At 50.6% G+C, this 22,411-nt stretch overlaps 1 protein-coding gene across 1 annotated transcript; it reads left to right on the forward strand.

The window, feature by feature from the left end:
• Window positions 1-21,514: 21,514 nt before the first annotated feature.
• LOC123056809 (uncharacterized) lies at window positions 21,515-22,411 on the forward strand. The gene has a single exon (XM_044480074.1). The coding sequence runs from the start codon at window positions 21,515-21,517 to the stop codon at window positions 22,409-22,411; it is 897 nt and encodes a 298-aa protein (XP_044336009.1).

Genomic DNA, 22,411 nt, shown 5'->3' on the forward strand with positions numbered 1-22,411 from the left:
ACATTCATGAATTCATGAATTCCAAGACATCATTTGATACATCTCCAATGTATCTATAATTTTTGATTGCTCCATGCTATATTATCTACTGTTTTGGACATTATTGGGATTTATTATCCACTTTTATATTATTTTTGGGACTAACCTATTAACCGAAGGCCCAGCCCAGAATTGTTGTTTTTGCCTATTTCAGAGTTTCGCAGAAAAGGAATATCAAACGGAGTCCAAACAGAATGAAACCTTCGGGAACGTGATTTTCAGAACAAACACGATCCAGGAGACTTGGACCCTACTTCAAGAAATAAAGGAGGAAGCCATGACGTAGGGGGCGCGCCTACCCCCCCCCCCCCGGCGCGCCCTCCACCCTCGTGGGCCCCCTGTTGCTCCACCGACATACTCCTTCCTCCTATATATACCTACGTACCACCAAACGGTCAGGGATGGAGCCAAAAACCTAATTCCACCGCCGCAACCTTATGTATCAACGATATCCCATCTTGGGGCCTGTTCCGAAGCTCCGCCGGAGGGGGCATCCATCACGGAGGGCTTCTACATCAACACCATAGCCTCTCCAATGAAGTGTGAGTAGTTTACCTCAGACCTTCGGGTCCATAGTTATTAGCTAGATGGCTTCTTCTCTCTTTTTGGATCTCAATACAATGTTCTCCCCCTCTCTTGTGGAGATCTATTTGATGAAATCTTCTTTTTGCGGTGCGTTTGTTGAGGCCGATGAATTGTGGGTTTATGATCAAGATTATCTATGAACAATATTTGAATCTTCTCTGAATTCTTTTATGTATGATTGGTTATCTTTGCAAGTCTCTTTGAATTATCAGTTTGGTTTGGCCTACTAGATTGATCTTTCTTGCAATGGGAGAAGTGCTTAGCTTTGGGTTCAATCTTGCGGTGTCCTTTCCCAGTGACAGTAGGGGCAGCAAGGCACGTATTGTATTGTTGCATCGAGGATAACAAGCTGGGGTTTTTATCATATTGCATGAATTTATCCCTCTACATCATGTCATCTTGCTTAAGGAGTTACTCTGTTTTCATGAACTTAATACTCTAGATGCATGCTGGATAGCGGTCGATGAGTGGAGTAATAGTAGTAGATGCAGGCAGGAGTCGGTCTACTTGTCTCGGACGTGATGCCTATATACATGATCATACCTAGATATTCTCATAACTATGCTCAATTCTGTCAATTGCTCAACAGTAATTCATTCACCCACCATAAAATACTTATGCTCTTGAAAGAAGCCACTAGTGAAACCTATGGCCCCCGGGTCTATCTTCATCATATTAATCTTCCAATACTTAGTTATTTCCTTTGCTTTTTACTTTGCTTTTATTTTACTTTGCATCTTTTTCACAAAAATACCAAAAATATTATTCTGTCATATCTATCAGATCTCACTCTCGTAAGTGACCGTGAAGGGATTGACAACCCCTTATCGCGTTGGTTGCGAGGAGTTATTTGTTTTGTGCAGGTACGAGGGACTCGCGCATAGCATCCTATTGGATTGATACCTTGGTTCTCAAAAAATGAGGGAAATACTTACGTTACTTTGCTGCATCATCCTTTCCTCTTCAAGGAAATCCAGCGCAATGCTCAAGAGGTAGCATCTTTTCGGAAGAACTTCCAGGGATTCCCCTGCTAGAGCTGTCGAATTCATCATCGACTTGAAACCAGGCACAACCCCTATAGCCAAACGACCCTACAAGATGTCGCCGTATGAACTCATAGAGCTTAAGGAGGGAATCAAAAAATCTCTTAGCAAAGGTTTCATTCGCCCTAGTTGTTCTCCTTGAGGAGCACCTTCTCTCTTTGTTAAGAAGAAGGATGGGACGAACCGATTAGTCCAAGACTATCGTCCTATTAACCAAGCCACTATTCAGAACAAATATCCCCTCCCTCAGATCAATGATCTTTATGATCAACTAGATAGTTCATCAGTGTTCTCCAAACTCGATTTGAGGTTGGGTTACCACCAGATCCGTGTTCGTGAAGAGGATATCCCAAAGACCGCCTTCATGACTCGGTATGGATTATACGAGTACACCGTCATGTCATTCGGCTTAACGAATGCTCCCGCCACCTTCTCTTGTCTGATGAACTATATATTCATGGATCACCTCGACAAGTTCGTCGTGGTTTATCTAGATGATATCCTTGTATTTTCCAAGAACAAGGAGGAGCATGCTGAACATCTTCGTCTTGTTCTGGAAAAGCTATGGGAGCATCAACTGTATGCTAAGTATTCCAAGTGTGAATTCTGGCTCCCCGAAGTAACCTATCTTGGGCATGTCATCTCCAAGGATGGTATTGCCGTCAACCCTGAATGAGTCCAGGCTATTCTTGATTGGACTCCTCCAAGGAATGTCAAGCAAGTGAGAAGTTTTGTCGGTCTTGCTAGCTACTCTCGTCGATTCGTCGAGAAATTCTCCAAGATCGCTAGGCCTCTAACTAATCTGTTGCATAAGGGTGTCAAGTTCCAATGGACAGACAAGTGTCAGGAAAGTTTCCAGATGCTCAAAGACAAGTTGACTTCTGCCCCAGTGCTTGCTCCACCTGATACTAAGAAGGACTTCGCCATTACTGTGATGCTTCCATCAAGGATTAGGTTGTGTCCTAATGCAAGAGTGCAGAGTGATTGCTTATGACTCTCGTCAATTGCTCCCTCACGAAGAAAACTACCCAGTTCACGACCTCGAGCTTGTTGCTGTCATTCATGCTCTGAAGCAGTGGCGACAATACCTTCTCGGTAATAGTTGCGAGATCTTCACCGACCACCAAAGTCTGAAGTATCTGTTTACTTAGCCAGATCTGAACCTCCGTCAGCAGAGATGGATGGAGACTATTGCAAACTTTGACATGGGTATATCCTATACCCCAAGAAAGGCTAATGTAATGGCTGATGCCTTGAGCTGCAAGTCTTACTGCAACCACCTCCAGGTTCACAAAGTTCAACCCTCGCTTGTCGAAGAGTTTAGAAAGCTGAACCTTCATATTGTCCCTCCTGGTGCACTCGCTCCCCCTCCCCCAGAGTTCCAAAAGATGAATCTTCGTGTTATTACTAAGGGTTCTCTAAATACCCTGGCTGTCGTACCAGATCTCGTAGATGGTATAAAGACTATTCAAGGTTATGACTCTGAAGTCCAGAAGATTAAACGCCATCTCGCAGAAGGAAAGCCCTCATTCTTCCCTATCGCGGATGATGGCGCCTTGTACTTCAAAGGTCGCCTAGTGGTACCATGTTCGAGGAAAAACCTGGATCAGACTAAAAAGGTTATGAAAGAAGCTCATGATACGCCTCTGTCCATCCATCCTGGTAGTACAAAGATGTATCAGGATATTCGTCAAAGATTCTGGTGGTCTAGTATGAAGCAGGACATTACTTGTTATGTTGCTGAGTGTGACGTTTGTCGTCGTATCAAAGCTGAACATCAAAGTCCTGCTGGAACTCTGCAACCTATCTCTATTCCTGAATGGAAATGGGACCATGTTGAAATGTATTTCATCACTGGATTTCCCAAATCGCAGAAAGGTAATGATGATATTCTTGTCATCATTGACCGGCTTTCTAAAGTTGCACATTTTCTGACGGTCACAGAAACAATCACTGCTAGTCAGCTTGCAACTCTCTACATGTCTAGAATTGTTTCACTTCACGGTATTCCACTTGTTATCAGTTCAGATCGTGGCAGCTTGTTCACTTCAAGATTCTGGGCAAGTTTCCAAGAAGCTCTGGGAACTCATTTGTCGTTCAGTACTGCGTTTTATCCTTAGTCGCAAGGACAAGTTGAACGTGTCAACCAAGTTCTCGAGGATATGCTTTGAGCTTGTGTAATTTCCTTTGGCAAGAAATGGGAGAAATCTCTTCCGTATGCCGAGTTCTCTTATAATAATAGCTATCAAGCTAGTCTGAAGATGTCCCCCTTCGAAGTGTTATATGGACGAAAGTGTCGGACCCCTCTGAACTGTTCAGAAACTGGGGAACATCCACTCTTCGGTCCGGATCTTATCCAACAGGCCGAAGAACAAGTCCACATTATTCGCGAGAATCTCAAGACTGCTCAGTCACGTCAGAAAAGTTAGTATGACTGTCATTACAAAGACATGGTCTATCAACCTGGCGAAAAGGCTTATCTTTGAGTTACACCAATGAAGGGTGCTCACCGCTTCGGGATCAAGGGCAAGCTAGCTCCTCTCTATATTGGCCCATTCACTATTCTCGAGAAGCGTGGGAAAGTGGCATATCAACTGGAGCTTCCGCCCAACCTTTCTCAGGTTCACGATGTGTTCCATGTGTCACAGCTCCGCCGTTGCTTCAAGGATCCAATCCGAGCAGTGGATCATGAAGTGCTCGAATTGCAACAGGACCTCTCCTATAAGGAGCACCCGGTCCGCATTCTCGACCAAGCTGAACGCCGTACACATCAGAAAGCGATCAAATTCCTCAAGGTCCAGTGGTCGCATCACTCTGAAGATGAAGCCACTTGAGAGCGCGAGGACAGCCTGCATGATGAATACCCCGCACTGTTTCCTTCTACCTCCTAAATCTCGGGACGAGATTTCTTGTAGTGGAGGAGTTTTCTAACGCCCGGATAATCATGCTAGAGTGATACTCTGCTAATGATGCCACGTTACCTCCGTTATTGTTGCTAATCTATCGTTAGATCAAAACCGGTCCAAAATTCAAATTCAAAATTTGGTAAATAATAAAAGTTTTCAAACATTAAAATAAAAATGTTCGGTCTACACTAAATATTACATAAATAATTATGGTGTAGAAGACACAGTTTTATAAAATGCATAAATATTTTAAATTGAATTAAAATAGAATAGGAAAACATTAAAACAAAAGACTAGACAAAAGAATAAAAACAAAACAAGCCAACTGGGCCAGTCGGCCCAGCTGGCCGACCCACCTGGACCAGGCGGCCAGCCCATCCATCGGCCGGCCCACCACGTCTCCCCCATAACCCTCACCCCACTCCACCGACACCCACTCTCCCCCTCACTCCCCCCTGCAAAATCCCCCCCCCCCCCCCCGCCTTCCCCCGATCGGGATCGAGGAGGGGAACCGTTCGCCGCCTCCGCCCGGAACCTCCACCACCCGACGCGCCCCCGCTGCTCAACACCGTCGCCGGATCGCCACGTCGCTGGAGCTACCTCGCCGAACTGCTCCTCTCCGCCACGCACGTTGTCCCCAACCCCTCCTCGACCACCCGCTACACGAACCCCTACCGGCCCCGTGAGCGCGTGCCCCTCCCTCCTCTCTCTTCCTTGCCCCGACGTGCTCCTCCGCGTGCACCCGTGCGTCGCCCCGGCCGCCACCGCACGTGCGCCGCGCGCCGGCCTCGCTGGCCTCGCCCGCTACAACGCTCGCCGTCGCCCGCGGCTGCGACCGCGCCGCTCTGGCTACTCGTCGCTTGCCCGCGCATGCACGCTGCCCTGCCTCGTCGGCACTGTTGCGGCCTCGCCGACCCGAGCAGCCGCATCGCCCCGCTCTCGCCCCTCGCGCGCGCGTCCCGCACCGTCGTCGTGCGGCCTCTGTCGTGGTTTTAACTCTGACAGTGATGTAGGGGGTATGTATGGATAGGCTAGATCTTAGCTATTGAGGAGTTGTAAGCACACGAGGATTACGAGTTCAGGCCCTTCTCGGAGGAAGTAACAGCCCTACGTCTCAGTGCCCGGAGGCGGTCGACTTAATTATGTGTGTCTGAATAACAGGGGTGCCAACCCTTGATACTGAGGAGGGGGGTGGCTTATATAGAGTTCGCTAGGCCCCTCCAGCCCTTAGTAATGCAAGGTTTAAAGTACATTAAGACTGGGGATTACTGGTAACGCCCCTAATAAAGTGCTATGATGACCATAAAAGCTACTTAATGACCGACCGTTTGCGTGCAGGGTGACTTTAGATCTCCTGGCAGTCGAGTGGTTGGATCTTGGTCGAGTGATTGCTTCATGGTCGAGTGTCTTGAATCCGTCGAGTGGGATACCTCCAAGTTGATTGAAAGGTGACGTATTCTAGGGATGTCCTTGGGTAGGGTACTTAGGACAGGTCCATGCCCCTACCCTAGGTACATAGCTTCATCATTAGCCCCCGAATGGATCAAGGTTCGAGCGGGGAAGGAGTTGGGGATCTTTCCGACTAGTTCTTCATGTTATATGAACGTCTTGTTTTTATCAATTGTCACGGATGACGTCGTCAACTTCTTTCAGTCGCCTTGATCCATTCTTGGCCTCTTGTTGAGTGAATTTCTTTACTTGTGAAGTTCCGGGTGACGGTGTGAAAGGGATCTTCTGTTTGACGAGTTGTTCTGTGGCCCGCGGATTTTGCGGGATTTGAATTTCGGGAAGCGCGCGGGACGGGGGCGGCCGCAGTAATCGGATGGGATAGGACAGAAGCTCCTTGATCCCCACGCCACCTTTTTCGCCACGTACCATGCGTGTGCCCGTTGCGGGATTTGACGGGATTGCCTGGGCCTACCAGTTAGCCACTCGGAAGCGACCTCTTATAAGCTGCCGGCTCGGGACCCCCGAACAGTGCGCCTTCACTTTTTCCCCTTCCTTCACAAGATCCTCCGCCACCTCCGCTCCCACCTTGGTGCCGTAGGTCTGTTCGAGCTTCGCCGGCGACGATGGTGAAGGAGAAGACGTCGGCTCTGGAGCGCGCGAAGAAGGCGGCGGTGCAGGGGAAGGGGAAGTAGTCCGCTCGGGGCGGATCTTCCTCGAGGACTGCTCTTCCCAAGGATTGGATCCAGGGCGACTGGATGCCGTCGGTGATTCGGCAGGATGATCTCGATGATCTGGTCGAGGGGGGATTCATTCCCCAAGAATCGCGCCTCCCGGGGAAAGAAGTCGAACCCCAGCCTCTTGATGGTGAGTGCGTCCTCCTCGCCACCCATATCGATCGTGGATTCTCTCTGCCTCCTCATCCTTTTTTCCGGAGCTTCTTGAACTTCTTCGGAGCGCAGCTCCATCACTTTACTCCCAATTCTATTGTGTATCTTGCTGCTTTCGTTTCCTTGTGTGAAAACTTCTTGGGTTGCCGCCCCCATTGGGGACTCTTCAAGCACATCTTCACTTGCCGCTCTCAGTCAGTCAAGAAGGCTAAGTCAAGTGACGAACGGACGCAGGTGATCCAGCTGTGCGGGGGTCTGGCGATCCAGATGAGGGGAAAAAGTTCCTTTCCGTCTATCACTTTTCCCGAGTCAGTCCGTGGGTGGCATTCGACTTGGTTTTACTGTAAAGACCAGGTGACCCCAGGACAGTCGACTGGGCTTCCCCCTTTTTCTCTGAATCGAGCACAAAAACCTGCCTCTCTGAAAGTGACGCCGGAGGAAAAGGCGCAAGTCAAGGTGCTGGTCGGTCGAGTGGTTCAGCTTGTCCGCGAGGGTGTGACTGGCATGGACTTGTTGGAAGTCTTCCTTTGGAGGCGCATCCAACCGCTTCAGGCTCGTGACCACCCGATGTGGCTGTACTCGGGTCTCGAAGACACCACTCGGATTCACCCAGAGGAGGTCACTGACAAGATGCTGGAAGGGTGGCTGTCGAGTATCACAGGGAACAAGGACAACCCCCAAGGAGCTAGGAGGATTCCTCCACTCGACCAAACATACGAAGTGGACAAGGTCTGACCTTGCGTTTCTGACTGTGATCTTTGCTTTCTTTATTTGTTCTTTTTGGATCAGTCGCTTGACTTTTGTCTCGTTTGTTGTCCTCTAGGCCACTACTGAGATGTACTCAACACCCAATGGAGCACAGGAGCGGGCCGAGGAAGGAGAGGCGAGTGGAGGCGAAAGTGGAGATGGGGGAGAAGAGTGGGAATCTGACGGCGAAGGAGAGGGGGATGACAACGACGACTCCAGTGAAGAGGAGGAGGAAGAAGTCGAACCTCCCCGCTCGGAACAGCGATCCAAGCTTACACACGACCCTGCGCGGGAACGTGGTAAGGCGACTGTCCCTGTTGGGCAGTCATCGAAGCGCCCTCGGAACTCATCTCCAGCACTGACAGCAAAAGCTCCCAAGCACCCACGCGCGACGCTGTCCAAGCCGCCCAAGGCTCTGCCCAAGATGAGGATGACTGTCCCCACCATTTCTGGGTAATAGTAGAATTTGTTTTCCTTTGTCGAACGTGACGGACTCTTGATCGACTCATTGAATAAGCTGACTGACTTTGGAAATTTGCAGTGCTGCCACCTCGGAGATCTCCGCCAAGGACGATGATCAAGAGATGGAAGACGTTGTTCCATCCAACCCCGGTACGATTACTGATGCTCTGCTTTTAGTCGACTGACGATTTCTTATAATTCCGGTCGATTGGATTTTTCTTATAGCTCATCCTCATGTCATTGACCTCCCTGATGATGACGACGAAGCGCCGCTGATGGCGCGAAGGAACAGGAGGGCGCTGGCTGGCAAGACCCCACAAACTACTCCGGCGCCTGAGGCCACAGTCCGGGAGGGTGGTGATACCACTCGGGTTTCTGTGACCTTCGTTGAACCTCTGACGAGTGTCCGGCCTTCGACGTCGACTGCAAATCCACCTTCGCTTTTTGCCACACACCACGTCCCTGAGGACCAAGTGGGTGCCGCTAAAGAGGCTATACGCTAGGCGGGGATCATGATGGAGCAAGTGAAGGTGGTTCGGGAAGCCAGCCAAGCAGCTTATGACGCGAGCTTAGCTCTTCAGAGCAACGTCCAAGTCAGTCGATTCACCGCTTGTTCTGTTAGGATATGCTATCTGAAGAATCTCTTTTCCGAAGATCTTTATATCTGTACACCCACTGGGTGTGTCTATTAATCTTTTTGACGAGTGGGGGCACGCTAAGTGCACCCACTAGGTGTAGTCCCCGAGACTACGGTGGACTGCTGTCAGTCGACTGTAGTCTTTATATTGTGTTGCTTTAGTTGAACTTCTTCACTCGGTCTGGTCAGGCCACGTCGAATGGAACTGTACATGGTCGACTTCGGGCAGTCGATTTTTTTTTGGTCGAACCAGTGGGGGCACGCTGAGTGCACCCACTGGGTGTAGTCCCCGAGACTACTGGCGAATGTTTTTGATTTGGCTGTAGTCTTAGAAACGCCATCATTGTCTCTTGGTTACTCGGAAGCAACTTATCTTGGATGTCTGTCGACTGATTTTTTGCAGAAATCATGCGAACTTGTGGCTCGCTACACTGAGTTGGAGAACAAACAGATCTAGCTGAACCTTGACTTGAAGCTTGCTCAGGAGAACTTGTAGAAGGCGAGGGACGAAGCAAAAGGTATGGCTGGTGACCTTTTGTCGACTGTCTTTTCTTTCTGGCCGTCCTCGATGTTGATCTCACTTGCTATTTCGCAGACAAAATGGAGGAGGCTCTGAAGAAGAAGGATCAAGACCTTGCCGAAGCGCAGAAGGAGGCCCTGAACAGAACGAAGCTTGCTGAAGAAAAATTGGCTTCAGTCGGTACTCTTGAAAAGGAAAACTCCAGGCTGAAAACTGCTCTCGACGTGGCTAATCAAGAGGTCAGCCGTCTGAAGAATGGAAATATAGCTCTAAATGACAAGGCAAGTGAACTGGCGGAGAAGAGGAACGATCTGGAGGCTTATCTCGGTGGACTCGCCAAGAAGCTGTTTGTCATGCTCGAGGGTAATTACTCCGGCCCGACTGACTTGCAGTTACCAAACCTGCGTAGAGCCACTGACTTATCCTTGAATTGTGTTTACAGAATTCTGCCAGAACTTCGAAGAGGAGACCAGTCGAGTGGAGACAGACTTGGACCCCATCAATTCTCCAGTGAAGGACGAGGCTGCTACGAACGTGCTCCGACTGGAATCTCGTGTTGCCGGTGTTGTTGACTATCTTGCTCGGTTGAAGATTGTGATGTCGCGGATCGACACGTCACTCTGGCCTAGGACGACGCTTCAGAATGACCTCGAGTCCCTGATGACTCGACTGAATGAAGTCCCAGATCGAGTGGTGGAATGGAAGAAATCTTCTGCTAGATGTGGCGCTGACGTCGCTCTGTCTCTGGTCCGCGTCCACTGCAAGGAGGCGCGAGAAGAAAAGTTGGCCGCCATCCAAGTTGCCAATACCAGGAAGCACAACTTTCAAGACTTCATGGAGACTTTCATTGCTGCTGCCACTCGCATTGCAGACAGGATCGACTTGGACGAGTTCGTCGCCCCTTCCAGTCCTCCGCCTGAGGAATAAAAACTTTTATGCTTCACTTTAAATTTGCCTTGGAATGCCGAGTGGATTTTGTAACCGTTAAACTCTGTCGAGCTGGAGGCTCAAGTACTTTGATCTGCGGTCTAGGACCTTTGGATCTTATCTGAACTTGATTTATCGTTGAATATCTTCATGAATTATCTGTCGAGTGGAACTTGTTCTTCACTCGAAATAACTTTGTATTTGTGGTGCAGCTCCGAAGGAGAAGGTAGCAGTCGATTTGCACCTCGTCGTCCTTGCGGATTGGGATGTGTTCCGTACTTAGGAAAGCACTGGGTTGCAGCTAAGCCCCCGAGTGGAAGGTCTGCTCTCCACTCGGTAGGATTTTAAAAACTTAAGCGAGTACTGAACTGCAGCTAAGCCCCCGAGTGGGAGGTCTGCTCTCCACTCGGTAGGATTTTTTCAAACTTAGGCAGTACTGGACTGCAGCTAAGCCCCCGAGTGGGAGGTCTGCTATCCACTCGGTAGGATTTTTTCAAACTTAGGCGAGTACTGGACTGCAGCTAAGCCCCCGAGTGGGAGGTATGCTCTCCACTTGGTAGGGTTTTTTCAAACTTAGGCGAGTACTAGACTGCAGCTAAGCCCCCGAGTGGGAGGTCTGCTATCCACTCGGTAGGGTTTTTTCAAACTTAGGCGAGTACTGGACTGCAGCTAAGCCCCCCGAGTGGGAGGTCTGCTCACCACTCGGTAGGATTTTTAAATACTTAGGCGAGCACTGGGTTGCAGCTAAGCCTCCGAGTGGGAGGTTTGTGCACCACTCGGTAGGATTTTTAAACACTTAGGCGAGCACTGGGCTGCAGCTAAGCCTCCGAGTGGGAGGTTTGCTCTCCACTCGGTAGGATTTTTAAACACTTAGGCGAGCACTGGGCTGCAGCTAAGCCTCCGAGTGGGAGGTTTGCTCACCACTCGGTAGGATTTTTAAACACTTAGGCGAGCACTGGGCTGCAGCTAAGCCTCCGAGTGGGAGTCTGGCTCACCACTCGGTAGGATTTTTAAACACTTAGGCGAGCACTGGGCTGCCGCTAAGCCTCCGAGTGGGAGGTTTTCTCTCCACTCGGTAGGATTTTTAAACACTTAGGCGAGCACTGGGCTGCAGCTAAGCCTCCGAGTGGGAGGTTTGCTCACCACTCGGTAGGATTTTTAAACACTTAGGCGAGCACTGGGCTGCAGCTAAGCCTCCGAGTGGAAGGTTTGCTCTCTACTCGGTAGGATTTTTAAACACTTAGGCGAGCACTGGGCTGCAGCTAAGCCTCCGAGTGGGAGTCTGGCTCACCACTCGGTAGGATTTTTAAACACTTAGGCGAGCATTGGGCTGCAGCTAAGCCTCCGAGTGGGAGTCTGGCTCGCCACTCGGTAGGATTTTTAAACACTTAGGCGAGCTCTGAGCTGCAGCTAAGCCTCCGAGTGGGAGTCTGGCTCGCCACTCGGTAGGATTTTTTTTACAAACTTAGGCGAAACGGATTCGCAGCTAAGCCACCCATTGGGGGATTTCACACGCAAACAAAAGCAACAACAATTATAGCAAAATTTGTAACACTCTTGTCTTTGATAAATAGACTACAGAAGTTTTTCTTATTACATCTCATCCGAGTGAGAATTCAAGTGTGAAAGGGGCGGAGCAGTTCTGCATTCCAAGCTCGTGGCTCATCGATCTGGCGATCGACATTGTAAAGGTGATATGCTCCATTATGGAGGACTCTGGTGACGATGAAGGGACCTTCCCAAGTAGGAGCGAGCTTGTGCGGTTTCTGTTGATCTGCTCGGAGGACCAAATCTCCTTCTTGGAAGGCTCGACTCTTCACATTTCTGGCATGGAATCAACGCAAGTCTTGCTGATAAATGGTCGATCGGAGCATAGCCATTTCTCTTTCATCTTTCAGGAGGTCGACTGCGTCTTGCCGGGCTTGTTCTGCTTCATCTTCGGTATAAAGCTCGACTCGGGGTGCATTGTGAAGTAGATCACTCGGCAGGACTGCTTCCGCTCCGTAAACCAGAAAGAACGGAGTTCTTCCAGTCGACCGATTCGGGTAGTCCTCAATCCCCACAGAACCGACGGAAGCTCGTCGACCCAAGCGCCTGCTGCGTGCTTGAGATCACGCATCAGCCGAGGCTTTAGTCCTTTGAGAATCAGACCATTTGCCCTTTCTGCTTGTCCATTCGACTGGGGGTGGGCGACCGATGCGTAGTCGACTCGTGTGCCTTGAGAGGCGCAAAAAGCTCTGAACTTGTCTGAATCAAAGTTTGACCCATTGTCGGTGATGATGCTATGCGGGACTCCATATCTGAATGTTAACTCTCTGACGAAACTGATAGCAGTGCAAGCATCAAGATTCTTGATAGGCTTAGCTTCAATCCATTTGGTAAACTTGTCGACTGCCACAAGCACATGTGTGAAACCGCTCCTGCCTGTTCTCAATGGGCCAACCATGTCCAGTCCCCAAACAGCGAAGGGCCAGACGAGTGGAATGGTCTTCAGGGCTGATGCAGGCTTGTGCGACATGTTGGAGTAGAACTGGCACCCTTCACACTTGTCGACTATCTCTTTTGCCATTTCATTCGCTCTTGGCCAGTAAAATCCCGCTCGGTATGCTTTAGCCACAATGGTCCGAGAGGACGCATGATGACCACAGGTCCCCGAGTGGATATCATCAAGGATTATCTGACCTTCTTCTGGTGTTATACACTTCTGACCGACTCCAGTCGCGCTTTCTCTATACAACTGTCCCTTTATGACTGTAAAGGCCTTGGATCGACGGACGATCTGTCGAGCCTCTTCTTCGTCCTCCGGGAGTTCCTTTCTCAGGATATACGCGATGTACGGTATCGTCCAGTCAGGGGTGATTGCCAAAACTTCCATGATTAGGTCGACCACTGCCGGAATTTCAACTTCAGTCGGATCTGTGGCACTCTTTGGCTGCGGGGCTTCATCTGTAAAAGGATCTTCTTGGACTGATGGCGAGTGGATGTGTTCCAAAAACACATTGCTGGGGATGGCTTCTCTCTTGGAGCCTATCTTTGCCAAATCATCAGCCGCTTGATTTTTCAGTCGGGGGATGTGATGAAGCTCTAACCCCTCGAATTTCTTCTCTAACTTTCTCACTGCATTGCAATAACCAGTCATAGCTGGACTTCTGACGTCCCATTCTTTCATCACCTGATTAACCACCAAATCTGAGTCGCCATAGACCATGAGGCGACGGACGCCGAGTGAAATGGCCATGCGCAACCCATACAAAAGTGCTTCATATTCTGCTTCGTTATTGGAGGAATCGAAGTGAATCTGGAGAACATATCTGAGCTTATCTCCTCGGGGGGAAACCAATACTACCCCAGCACCGGAACCATTCAGCATCTTAGATCCATCGAAGAACATGGTCCAGTGCTCCGAGTGAACTTGAGTCGGAAGTTGCTGTTCGATCCACTCGGCGACGAAATCTGCAATTGCTTGGGACTTGATAGCTTTCTTTGCCTCAAACTTGATATCTAGGGGAAGAAGTTCAATCGCCCATTTGGCCACTCGACCAGTTGCATCTCTGTTGTGCAAAATCTCTGATAGTGGAGCGTCGCTGACGACTGTAATGGAATGATCAGAGAAGTAATGTGCAACCTTCTTCGTGGTCATATAAATCCCATATACAAGCTTCTGGTAATGAGGATATCTTTGCTTTGAAGGAGTCAAAACTTCAGAAACATAATATACTGGGCGCTGAACTTTGAAGGCCTTTCCTTCTTCTTCCCGCTCGACCGTAAGTACTGTACTGACAACTTGTCCTGTGGCTGCAATGTAAATCAGCAAAGGCTCCTTGCTGATTGGGGCAGCAAGCACCGGCTGGGTGGAGAGCAGAGCTTTGAGCTCTGTAAACGCTGCATCAGCTTCTGGAGTCCACTCGAACTTGTCGGACTTCTTCATCAGTCGGTAAAGAGGCAATGCCTTTTCACCGAGGCGAGAGATGAATCGACTTAAAGCGGCCAAGCATCCTGTAAGCTTCTGGACGTCATGCACACGCACAGGACGTTTCATCCGGAGTATAGTACCAATTTTTTCAGGATTGGCGTCGATTCCCCGTTCGGAAACGAGAAAACCGAGTAACTTCCCACCTGGAACTCCGAACGTGCACTTTGACGGATTGAGCTTGATATCATACCTCCTGAGGTTGGCAAAGGTTTCAGCAAGGTCAGTCAGCAGGTCGGAACCCTTCCGTGACTTGACCACAATATCATCCATGTATGCCTCCACATTCCGACTGATTTGAGTGAGCAAACACTTCTGAATCATCCTCATGAACGTGGCTCCGGCATTCTTGAGGCCGAACGGCATGGTGACATAACAGAAGCACCCGAATGGAGTGATGAAAGCTGTTTTGATCTCGTCGGGCCCGTACAGACGGATCTGATGGTACCCGGAATAGGCGTCTAGGAAAGACAAACGCTCACATCCCGCAGTCGAGTCGACTATCTGGTCGATGCGGGGGAGAGGAAAATGATCTTTCGGGCAGGCCCGATTGATATGCTTGAAATCAATGCACATGCGAAGTGACTTGTCCTTCTTGGGGACCATGACAACATTGGCGAGCCACTCGGAGTGGTAAATTTCTCGGATGAACTCCGCTGCTAAGAGCCGAGCCACCTCCTCGCCAATGGCCTTCCTCTTCTGGACGGCGGACCGTCGAAGATGTTCTTTCACAGGTTTAAATTTTGGGTCGACTCGTAGACGGTGCTCAGCCAGCCCCCTGGGAACTCCAGGCATGTCAGCAGGCTTCCATGCGAAGATGTCCCAGTTCTCACGGAGGAACTGGATGAGCGCTTCTTCCTATTTGGAGTCGACCGTCGTTGAGATGTGAGTCGGAGCAGCGTTTGGATCGGTCGGGTGAATGTGAACTGCCTTCGTTTCACCGGACGACTGAAAAGCTGATTCTGAAGCAGGCTTCTTAGCTCGTAGCAACTCACTCGGATCTGCAGTCTTCTGATACTCTTGCAGCTCGACCACCGCCATCTGAGCGTCAGCAATCTTTGAGCCTTTCTGAAAACACTCTTCTGCTTTCTTCCGATTGCCTGTAACAGTGATCACACCTTTGGGACCAGGCATCTTCAATTTGAGATACACATAACATGGTCGAGCCATGAAGCGTGCATAAGCTGGCCTGCCCAAAATAGCGTGATAAGCACTTTGGAAATCCACAACTTCGAATGTCAACTTTTCCTTGCGGTAATTCTTGGAATCACCGAAAACCACATCAAGAGCAATTTGGCCGAGTGACTCGGCTTTCTTCCCAGGAATGACTCCATGGAAACTCATGTTACTGGTGCTGAGCCTGGACATCGGAATGCCCATCCCTTTCAATGTTTCTGCATACAGTATGTTCAAACCGCTGCCTCCATCCATCAGGACTTTGGTCAGTCGAGTGCCTTCGACAACTGGGTCGACCACCAGAGCTTGCCTCCCAGGGGTGGCAATGTGCGTAGGGTGATCAGACTGGTCGAATGTGATGGCAGTCTGGGACCACTTCAGATAATTGGGTGTTGCCGGAGCAACCATATTTACCTCACGGTTAATAACCTTCAGTCGACTTTTGCTCTCAACATCAGCAAAAATCATCAGGGTGGAATTGACCTGGGGGTACCCATCGTCACTATCTTCCTTGTCCTCAACTTTGTCCGACTCCTTTTCCTTATCTTTGGACTGCTTGCCCTGAAACTGCTGGATCAGAAGCCGACACTGTCGAGTGGTATGCTTTGGGTAAATGAGTTTACCCTCTTCATCTTTCTTGGTGTGGATGTGACACGGTAGATCCAAAACATCATTTCCATCTTGGTCTTTAACTTTCTTGGGGTTCCAAGGTCCTTTGGGTTTTCCCTTAAATTTTCCCTGGGTTACGGCCAGGGCCTCCCCAGGAGCGGCTGGCTCGGCTTTCCGCTTCTGTTTCCGACTGGAATTTCCTCCGGTTTCCTGGGCGACTGCTTTATGCTTGCCACTCCGGAGTCGATCCTCATCTTCACCATTAGCGTATTTGGTGGCAATCTCCATCATCCGATTCAGAGACATCTCTCCGGTTCGACCGAACTTCAGATTCAATTCTCTGTACTTAACGCCTTCTTTAAAGGCACAAACTGCTTGATGATCTGGTACATTTTCAACTGTGTGATGCAATGTGATCCACCTCTGGATGTAATCCCTCAGAGTTTCATTCGGTTTCTGCATGCAAGACCGCAATTCCGTAAGGCCTGCAGGTCGCTTGCATGTTCCTTCAAATGTGGTGACAAACACTCGGGAGAGATCCTCCCAAGTGTAAATGCTGCTGGGTGCTAACTGATTCAGCCACGCTCTGGCCGAGCCTTCTAACATGAGAGGCAGGTGCTTCATGGCTACCTCATCGTTCCCACCGCCAATCTGGACAGCCACTCGGTAATCTTCGAGCCAAGTATCGGGCTTGGACTCACCGGTGAACTTACTAACTCCAGTCGCCAACCTGAAGTTGGGAGGAATTACAGCGGCTCTGATGGCTCGACTGAAACACTCCGGCCCTGAAACATGTACTCTGCTACTGGTAGGTGCATCTCTGTCGTGGCCTTCTCGGTGAGCTCTATTCCTGTCGACCAAACCTTGAACGAGAATGGATCTCGCATCAAAGCCTGGTTCCCTGGGGTCGACTGGAATTCTCCGCCCAACACTATGAGGGCGTCTGTCCACCTGCTGTCGAGGCACATATGATCCACTCCTCGGGGGAGGGGTTGGCACTCGACGTCGATCATCACGATCGAATCGGTGATCATACTACTCATTCCTTCTGTACTGATCACGCCGGTCTCCATGTCCCTCACGCCTCGGAGGCGATCTTTGGGCTGTGAGCCGACTGGACTGTATCCGCTGCAACGGATCGACTGTGGATCCTGTTCCACGACTGAGAAACAGCGGAATTCTGGTCTCCCGCTGCCCGGAGCAACACTATGATTTGCAACAAGCCTCTGCCAGCCTCTGACTGGGAGGGCTGAATCGACTCTGCTATACGGACCGCAACCGCCAAATTCTGAATCGGAGTACGATATACCTACGGGGGCGGAAAGAGTTGACGTCGACTGGATTCTGGAGCCCGTTGATGCGCTTGCTCGTCGAGTATTCGCTGGAGATTCTCTAGTCGAGTGCGCTCGGCCAAGTTAGCCAAGCGCGCGTCCTCCAAGGCTCGGGCCTCGGGGGTTTCTCCAACGATAGGAGTGTGGAGTGCATCCATGTTCCGGCGGCGAAGTTCCTCCCGCTGCAACAATGTGAGAGGCTCGGGCAGATACTCCTCGTGAGGACGCGACGGGTCGCCCCCATCCGCGCCTCCGTCGGCGCGGGGGAAACCGGGAGGACTGTTTCGCCCATCGATCACCAGAACCTATGCAGCTGGGTCACTGCTGTCGCATTCGGATGCGGTCTCTACGGAGCTAGTCGAACAGGCCGTAGAGGGATTCGTCGGGCTCGATTGTCGTGACTTGTGGGGTGGCCGACTGGCGGGCCACTGCATGCCTCACCCACCTCTGAAGCCTCGACCGACCGGAGCGCTTGCGCCGGCGAGAAACAGGGCGGGGAGATGCCACGGGAGCCGGCCGATACTGGGTCGACGGCTGCTGCGGGAGGACACCACGGACGCATGCGCGAAAGTGCATCGCCCCGCGGACGGGGAGCGCGTCGATGTCGAGTGGAGCCTCCTAAATCCAAGCGGAGTCGTCGGCGATGAACGTGAGCGCGCCGAGATGGATCTCGCGGCCCTCCACCAAAGCTCCGCCCGAAACCATGATCAAGGAGATCGGAAAAAATCGCAACTTCTCAAACTAGGCGCTAAGACTCCTGGCCCCATGGTGGGCGCCAACTGTCGTGGTTCTAACTCTGACAGTGATGTAGGGGGGTATATATGGAGAGGCTAGATCTTAGCTATTGAGGAGTTGTAAGCACACGAGGATTACGAGTTCAGGCCCTTCTCGGAGGAAGTAGCAGCCCTACGTCTCGGTGCCCGGAGGCGGTCGACTGAATTATGTGTGTCTGAATAACAAGGGTGCCAACCCTTGATACTGAGGAGGGGGTGGCTTATATAGAGTTCACCAGGCCCCTCCAGCCCTCAGTAATGCAAGTTTTAAAGTACATTAAGACTGGGGGTTACTGGTAACGCCTCTAATAAAGTGCTATGATGACCATAAAAGCTACTTAATGACCGACCGTTTGCGTGCAGGGTGACTTTAGATCTCCTGGCAGTCGAGTGGTTGGATCTTGGTCGAGTGATTGCTTCGTGGTCGAGTGTCTTGAATCCGTCGAGTGGGATACCTCCAAGTCGATTGAAAGGTGACTTCTTCTAGGGATGTCCTTGGGTAGGGTACTTAGGACAGTCCATGCCCCTACCCTAGGTACATAGCTTCATCAGCCTCCGCCTCTCGCGCACACGCGTCCTCGCCGCTGCTCGCCCGCGACCGCCGTCGCCCGCCACCGCGACCGCGACCCCTCCCCGCGCCCGCGCCGCCGCGCCGCCGCACCCCCTGTTGTTGCTCCTCTTCCGCCCGCAGGCCTGCTCACCGTCGGTCCCGCACTCCGTCCTGCCGCCGCGCCATTAGCCATCGCGGCCGCCTCGCCCCGCCGCTCCCTGCGGGTGTGCGCCCACACAGGCGCCCGTAGCGCCCGCTAACTACATCGGCCCCTCTGGGCCAATGACAAACGGGGCCCACGCCCCTGAGGACGATTTAAATAAATAAATAAATAAATATTAAATAATTAATTAACCTAATTACTTTTGATTAATTAAACTAATTAATCATAATTAGATTAATCTAATAACTAATTAAACTAACTACTATTAGTTAATTAAGCAATCAATGACAGTGGGGCCCACCTCTAATTAATCCTGGTTAGGTTAATTAATATGGTTTATTAAAATGTGTCACTCACTAGTGAGACCCACTGGTCAGGTTGACCAGTCAACCTCTGCTGACTACTGACATCATGCTGACATCAGCATGCACTACTCTGGATAATGTTGGATTAAAATAATTAAATAAATCCTAAAAATGATTTATTTTTTTAAAATTAATATAAAATAAACCGTAGATCGGATGGAAAAACTGTGTACATGAAAGTTGCTCAGAACGACGAGACGAATCCGAATATGCAGCCCGTTCGTCCTCCACGCATCCCTAGCACAGCGAACACGCAACTTTTCCCCTCCGATTCATCTATCCGAAAACGCGAAACACCGGGGATATTTTCCCGGATATTTCCCCCTTTCACCGGTATCACCTCATACCACGTTAGGCCACACCTAGCACCGCTACTTGTCATGTCATGCATCGTTATGCATCTGTTTGCATTATATTCATTGTTTATTCCCCCTCTTTTCTCCGGTAGACTACGAGGCTGACGCCGCTGCTGGTGCCCCGTCCGACTACGGTGTTGACGACCCCTACTTGCCAGAGCAACCAGGCAAGCCCCCCCCCCCTTGATCACCAGATATCGCCTACTCTTCTCTCTACTGCTTGCATTAGAGTAGTGTAGCATGTTGCTGCTTTCCGTTAATCCTATTCTGATGCATAGCATGTCATTGTTGCTATAGTTATTGATACCTTACCTGCAATCCTAAATGCTTAGAATAGGATGTTAGCTTATCATCAATGGCCCTACATTCTTGTCCGTCTGCCATGCTATACTATCGGGCCGTGATCACTTGGGAGGTGATCACGAGTATATACTTATATACATAGTATAAGATACTTGTGGTGACTAAAGTCGGGTCAGCTCGTTGAGTACCCGAAAGTGATTCCGATGTTGGGGGCTGAAGGGGCAGGTGGTTCCACCCAGGTAGTGGTGGGCCTGGGTTCCCGACGGCCCCCAACTGATACTTTGTGGCGGAGTGGCAGGACAGGTTGAGACCACCTAGGAGAGAGGTGGGCCTGGCCCTGGTCGGCGTCCACTGTTACTTTAAAATAACACACTTAATGAGATCTGGGTATTTGATCTGAGTCTGGCCACTGGCCTATACGCACTAACCAACTACGCGGGAACAGTTATGGGCACTCGACATCGTGGTATCATCCGAAGCCTGTAGGGAAGTTAATCTATTCAAATAGTCGTGATCTTCGGTAACATGATGACTTGGAGTTGTACCTTGACCTTATGACAACTAGAACCGGATACTTAATAAAAAACACCTTCCAACTGCCAGATACAACCGGCGATCGCTCTCTAATAAGGCGACGAGGGGAGGATCACCGGGTAGGATTATGCTATGCGATGATACTTGGTGAACTTACCATCTACTCTCTTCTACATGCTACAATATGGAGGCGGCCAGAGGCGTAGTCTTTGATAGGACTAGTTATCCCCCTCTTATTCCAGCATTCTGCAGTTCAGTCTACATATGCTACCCCTTTTCCATTTGATACCAATGCATACATATGTAGAGTAGCTCCTTGCTTGCGAGTACTTTGGATGAGTACTCATGGTTGCTTTGCTCCCCCTTTTTCCCCTTTCTATACCCGATTGCTGCGACCAGACGATGGAGCCCAGGAGCCAGACGCCACCGTCGACGACGATTCCTACTACACTGGAGGTGCCTACTACTACGTGCAGGTCGTTGACGACGACCAGGAGTAGTTTAGGAGGATCCCAGGTAGGAGGCATGCGCCTCCTTCGATATGTATCCCTATTTGTGCTAGCCTTCTTAAGGCAGACTTGTTTAACTTATGTCTGTACTCAGATATTGTTGCTTCCGCTGACTCGTCTATGATCGAGCTCTTGTATTCGAGCCCTCGAGGCCCCTGGCTTGTAATATGATGCTTGTATGACTTATTTTAATTGTAGATTTGTGTTGTGATATCTTCCCGTGAGTCCCTGATCTTAATCGTACATGTTTGTGTGTATGATTAGTGTATGATTGAATCGGGGGCGTCACAGACGCTCTGGCAATGTTGTTGATATGACAAAGTCTCGAAAAGCATAGTGCATGTATACAACATGCATAAAAGAGAAGTGCATGGATGAACCCACTTTGAAAAACTTATTTCTAAATACAAAAAATATGAAAAAAGTCTCACGCATACATCTTCACATTCTATGTAGACGCAAAATGCTTGTGCAAAAAAGACAAAAAAAGTTCTCGAATGCTATTTAGAAGCACTGGAATTTGTCTTTTTGCAAAGGCAAACCAAAAAAAGATTTTTCTCATAAAACTTTGTGCCGTCCACACATGTTGCGAAGATGTATGCGTGATTTTTTTATTTTTAACATTTTAAAACGTGTCTAAAATGCCAATTTTAAAAAGTGGGTTCATATGCCCATGCGGAACGCGCCCTTTCTACATAAAACCACTAAGAGCATCTCCAACAGGCGCGGCAAAACATGCGCCCGCGCGGTAAAAGCAGTTTTTCGCGCGCGCAGGTTGGTTCCGCGCGCGTCAGCGGTGGCGGGAAGTTACCGCGCGCGAGAAGCGTTTGCGCGCGCGCGGGAGAAAGCGGCACGCGGCGCGGTAGATGTGGCGCGCCGCTTCACGCGCGCCTATAAAGTCCCGCGCTTCGCCACGCGCACAGAACAGCCACGCGCCCTCCTCCTCGCAACCTCGTCGCTTTGCCGCTTTCTGCGCCACCACCGCGCCACCATGCCGCCGCGCCGCTGGGGTGCTTCGGGCTTTCGCGGCGTCCGCGAGCGCCCCAACGGCTGGTACTCCGCCGAGATACGGGCCGGCGACGTCCGGCTCGGCCTCAGGACGTTTCGGAGCGTGCGCGAAGCGGCCCGTGCGTACGACGCGGCGGCGTGGCGCTTGGAGAGGCCCCGGTTGCAGATGAATTTCCGGGACGTCTTCACGCGCGAGGAGGCGCAGCGCGTCGCCCCTCCGCCACGTCTCATCACGGACATGGACCGTGCCGACCACTCTCGGCGGCAGCGCCGTCTCCTCGTCGCCGAGGAGGACGAGCGAGCCATGGCGGAGTGGCGCCGTCGCCACCCAGAGGACGTCGACGCCGAGCGTGCCTACTGGGCGGAGAGGACGGCAAGGCGCCGCTCGGAGCGGGCGGACCGGCGTCAGCGGAAGGCAGTGGCAAACGAGAAGTGCGACATCGTCTCCGCAGGTGGGAGGTCGTTCTTCACCTCGGACGATGAACGTTGGGACGACATACAGCTCTCAACCTCGGACGACACCGACGAGAATGATGATGGTGATGGTAGCAACTTGGAGTAG

The sequence above is a fragment of the Triticum aestivum genome, chromosome 3A (assembly GCF_018294505.1).
Source record: "Triticum aestivum cultivar Chinese Spring chromosome 3A, IWGSC CS RefSeq v2.1, whole genome shotgun sequence".
Taxonomy (NCBI): domain Eukaryota; kingdom Viridiplantae; phylum Streptophyta; class Magnoliopsida; order Poales; family Poaceae; genus Triticum; species Triticum aestivum.